This window comes from Humulus lupulus, chromosome X (genome assembly GCF_963169125.1).
Source record: "Humulus lupulus chromosome X, drHumLupu1.1, whole genome shotgun sequence".
Taxonomy (NCBI): Eukaryota; Viridiplantae; Streptophyta; class Magnoliopsida; order Rosales; family Cannabaceae; genus Humulus; species Humulus lupulus.
In genome coordinates, this window is record NC_084802.1 from 13,949,959 (window position 1) to 13,954,646 (window position 4,688).

Below are 4,688 nucleotides of genomic sequence, written 5' to 3' on the forward strand. Positions count from 1 at the left end.
AAAGACACCTCCTGCCCTCAATCGAATTTAGACCATAGATAAATGAAACCCCAAACTCCTGCTGCACACCCAACAACTTCACTTGACAGTGAACGGCTTGAGAAGACTCCTCTGTGATAAAAATTTTAACAGACAATCTTCTCCACATGATTAAGATGCGCCCTTCAATGATGGAACTAGTATAATAATCCCAATTTGGAAACTGGTTCTCCATAAACTTATTAATGTTGCTACCCTTCAACTTGGTCTCCAAAAGACCACATATTCCCACTTTGTACTTGTTACATAAAGCACTAACTTGGATCTATTTATTTACTTTATTTAGACCCCTAATATTCCAACTTAAAATGTTATAGCTATCCATAAGAAGAGTTGGGAATTAAACTGCCATTCTTGTTAGTAACCACCATTTCTTGCAGTATATCAAACTTGTTCAGAATTTTATTGTTGCGACCTGTTTTATGAGCATGATCATCTGATCTCTGTCCTTCTTTAGTCTGTACAGCAACTCTTTTTGGGGTTCTCCAAGGGTTAGAGACCGAATCTGTTCCACTGTTTTCTTCCTGAGCTTCCTCACCTGAGTGGGATTATCCCTCTGGTTCCACCTGCTTTGTGTTGATTCCTGTTGATGCCTGATCTCCTTCTACTTTCAGCTTTCCATTTTGCTGTACCCCAGAATCCTGCTCCTTCTCTGTTTGGGTCTCTATTTTCTTGACCCAATGAACATTCCTCTCTTTTCTGCATTCTGCCATTGAGTGCCCAAAACCAGCACAGGTCTTACACTTTATCGGTAACCATTCATACTCAACTCCTTGCTCCATGATCTGACCAAGTTCATTGATGAACTGAATACTCTTCGGCGGATTATCTGTGATTTCCATCTCAACCAACACTCGAGCGAATTGAACACGGGACCGTTCCCTCGTAAATTTGTCTACCATGATCGGCCTACCTATGGTGCTAACCAAAGCACTAAGACATTTGCTACCCCAATATTGGAGCCCTAAATCTTGAAGGCGAATCCAAAGCGGGACAGTACGAACCAGACGGACTGCACTCAAGTCCGTTGTCCAAGGCCTAACTATGACCGGCTTCCTATCAAAATGGATAAGGCCATGTTCAAGGACATGATCTCTTGTAGCATCATCATTGAACTTTACCATTGTTAACCCCATGGTCATTCTAGCTATCTGAGCTATCCCTAGGTGACCCCAAACCCTCTTGATGAAACCTTCAAAAACAGCCATAGGAGGATTGGCTCCCAACACCATACATATGACTGCTGAACTCCAGTTTGCAGATTGCATTTTAACCTCCTCAGCATCAATTTGAGCAAACTTCCGACCTTCTCTGAAAATAGGTTCAGTGAATTCAAGCTTCTGATCTGAAAAAGAGAGATTACCAGTCTGAAATTTCTGCCATTGCTTCTGAGCTGAAGCCTGAAAATCGTTCGTCTCCACCTTGTCAGCCCATGACATTTGTTTGAAAATCGAATCACCCTTATCTGAATCCTCAATCAAGCCTTCGTGAGGCTCAACTTCTATATCGTCCAGCCCAACGTCTTCAACACTATGACGAACCCCTAAATCTTCAAGTCCGACTTCGACTTCCCCTGTACCAGCCGCATTCTTGCATAACTCCACTCGAGGCTCTACTGATACAATTTCTTTAAATATTGACTTATATATGCTTTACATTTCTTGGCTCGAAATATTTTGCACACTTTATATGGATGAATCACTTATGTTTATTTATTCATACAAACATATTGTGGATTTAGGCTCGAAGCTCAATGCATTCATGCATAGTTTGTTCAAATTATCCGCTTCCGACCTCGTTATTTTTCAAAGTTGGATATTACTTTAACCATGAACCCGAAAGTACTTATATGGTATGTAATGTGAATGATTTGGTTATATCTTTTTTGCTTAGTCACTTTTCCTCATCCTCGGTCTTTGCTCCAAGGTTAAGAGTTCGAAACTATTTTTCTTTAAGACATTCCAGCCTCGATCTCGATTTATCTCGAAGTAGGTTTAGGTTCCTACTTATCGTCGATTAGTTTTTTTTTTTGGCTGGTTTGTTCCAAACCTGTTAAGTTTGCACATTTGGTTAACTCCAAACGTTTTCTGTTTTTGATAATTCGGTTATGTCCGAACTATCTAAGCTCGCGTATCTGGTTATATCCAAATACTTCATGTTTTTGATAACTCGGTTATGTCCGAACTATCTAAGCTCGCGTATCTGGTTATATCCAAATACTTCATGTTTTTGATAACTCGGTTATGTCCGAACTATCTAAGCTCGCGTATCTGGTTATATCCAAATACTTTATATATTTTTGATGACTTGGTTATGTCCGAACTATCTAAGCTCGCGTATCTGGTTATTTCCAAATACTTCATGTTTTTGATAACTCGGTTATGTCCGAACTATCTAAGCTCGCGTATCTGGTTATATCCAAATACTTTATATATTTTTGATAACTCGGTTATGTCCGAGCTATCTAAGCTCGCGTATCTGGTTATATCCAAATACTTCATATATTTTTTATTTTTTAAGCTGATGGTATATATACCAATGATGTCCCCTTAATATCTTATGAGTGTGACCATAGGTTATTAAATTAAGAGAGATTGCAAAAATAAAAAATAAAAAGAGATAATATACTGAATGAAATAAATCTTTATTTGATGGAAATCAAAGAGCAAACAAACTAATACAAATAGAAACTCATGGTTATAGGCAACACTTTTCCTACACTACTGATAGTAAGGTCTAAGGTGTTCGCCATTCCATGCTCGTGGTACCATGCTCCCGTCCAAATCTTGCAAGTTTGTACACACCGAGATGGATGATTGACTCTATCTGGTATGGTCCTTCCCAATTCGGCCCGAGCACCCCAGCTGCTGGATCTCGCGTTGCCAAGAATACGTGTCTCAACACCAGATCTTCCATTCTGAACTTTCGATCTCGAACCCTCTTGTTAAAATACTTGATAGTTCGTTGCTGGTAAGCAGCGTTTCTCTGCTGAGCCTCTTCTCTCTTTTCTTCAATCAAGTCTAAGGTTTCCTCGAGCTGAGTATGGTTTGAACTTTGATCGTAAACCTGAGTTCGGATCGTTGGGATTTCGACCTCGATGGGCAACAATTCCTCGCAGCCGTATGCTAGAGAGAACGGGTATGCCCTGTTGATGTTCGAGCTGTGGTTCTATATCCCCAAAGGACTTGGGGCAATTCTTCGGGCCACCGCCCCTTCGCTTCCTCCAACTTTTTCTTCAGAGAACTTTTGAGAGTTTTGTTTACAGCCTCGACCTGGCCATTCGCTTAAGGGTGGGCTACTGATGAGAAACTCTTTATTATGCCGTTCTTTTCACAAAAGTTGGTGAACAAGTCGCAATCGAACTGGGTTCCATTGTCGGATACGAGCTTCCTTGGTACCCCATATCGGCACACGATGCTTTTTACCACGAAATCAAGGATCTTTTTTGAAGTTATAGTCACCAATGGTTCAGCCTCCGTCCACTTTGTGAAGTAATCCACGGCGACCACAGCATATCTTACTCCGCCCTTACCAGTCGGGAGAGAGCCTATGAGGTCGATGCCACATACCGCGAAAGGCCATGGGGAAGTCAACATGGTTAGTTCGGATGGTGGTGCTCGGGGTATTGTGGAGAATCTCTGGCATTTGTCACATTTTTTCACGTATTCGAAAGAATCTGTTTTGATGGTTGGCCAGAAGTATCCTTGACGTATGATCTTCTTGGACAGGCTATGCCCCCCGGTGTGATCTCTGCAGAACCCTTCATGAATTTCTTCAATGATTTTTTTAGCTTCGGGAGGGGTTACGCACCTAAGTAACGGCATGGAATATCCCCTTATGTATAGCTTTCCGTCCAAAATGGTGTAACGGGGAAGTTGATACATCAACTTTCGAGCCTGGTTCCAATCTTTTGGAAGAAATCCATTTTTGAGATAATCAACTATCGAAGTCATCCAGGTCGGTTCTGTTTCGATCATACACACATCTTCCTCTTCTGGCTCGTTAATGCTAGGTGCTGATAAGTGTTCTATGGGTACAACATTCAGCTCTTCATTTTCGGCGGATGTGGCGAGCCGAGCTAAGGCATCTGCATTTGAGTTCCGTTCTCGGGGAACCTGTTCGATTGCATAAAACTCGAAATACTCCAATGCGGATTTTTCCTTCTCCAGATAAGCTGCCATTCTTGTGCCACGAGCCTGGTATTCTCCTAGGATTTGATTAACCACGAGCTGGGAGTCACTGTAGCAATGTATAGCTTTAGCTTTGAGCTCCTTTGCTATGCGAAGTCCCGCGAGTAGAGCCTCGTATTCGGCCTCATTATTCGATGCTCTAAAGCCAAATCTTAAGGCAGAATGGAATCTACTCCCTGCGGGGGTAACCAGAATGACCCCTGCCCCCGCTCCATTTTCATTTGATGAGTCGTCGACGTAAAGTTTCCACAGCTCGTGGGCCGTGGTTATTACCTCGTCGTCGGCTATTCCAGTACATTCCACTATGAAGTCCGCCAATGCCTGTGCCTTAATGGTCGTTCTCGGGTGGTAGGTGATCTCGAACTGTCCGAGCTCAACAGCCCATTTAAGAAGTCGACCTGAAGCTTCTGGTTTAGACAAGACTTGCCTAAGCGGTTGATCAGTCAGCACATGGATGGG

General features: G+C 42.3%; 1 protein-coding gene across 1 annotated transcript; it reads right to left on the bottom strand.

The window, feature by feature from the left end:
- Positions 1 to 587: 587 nt before the first annotated feature.
- Positions 588 to 1,478, bottom strand: LOC133805542 (uncharacterized). Its single transcript, XM_062243726.1, has one exon. The coding sequence runs from the start codon at positions 1,476 to 1,478 to the stop codon at positions 588 to 590; it is 891 nt and encodes a 296-aa protein (XP_062099710.1).
- Positions 1,479 to 4,688: the final 3,210 nt, after the last annotated feature.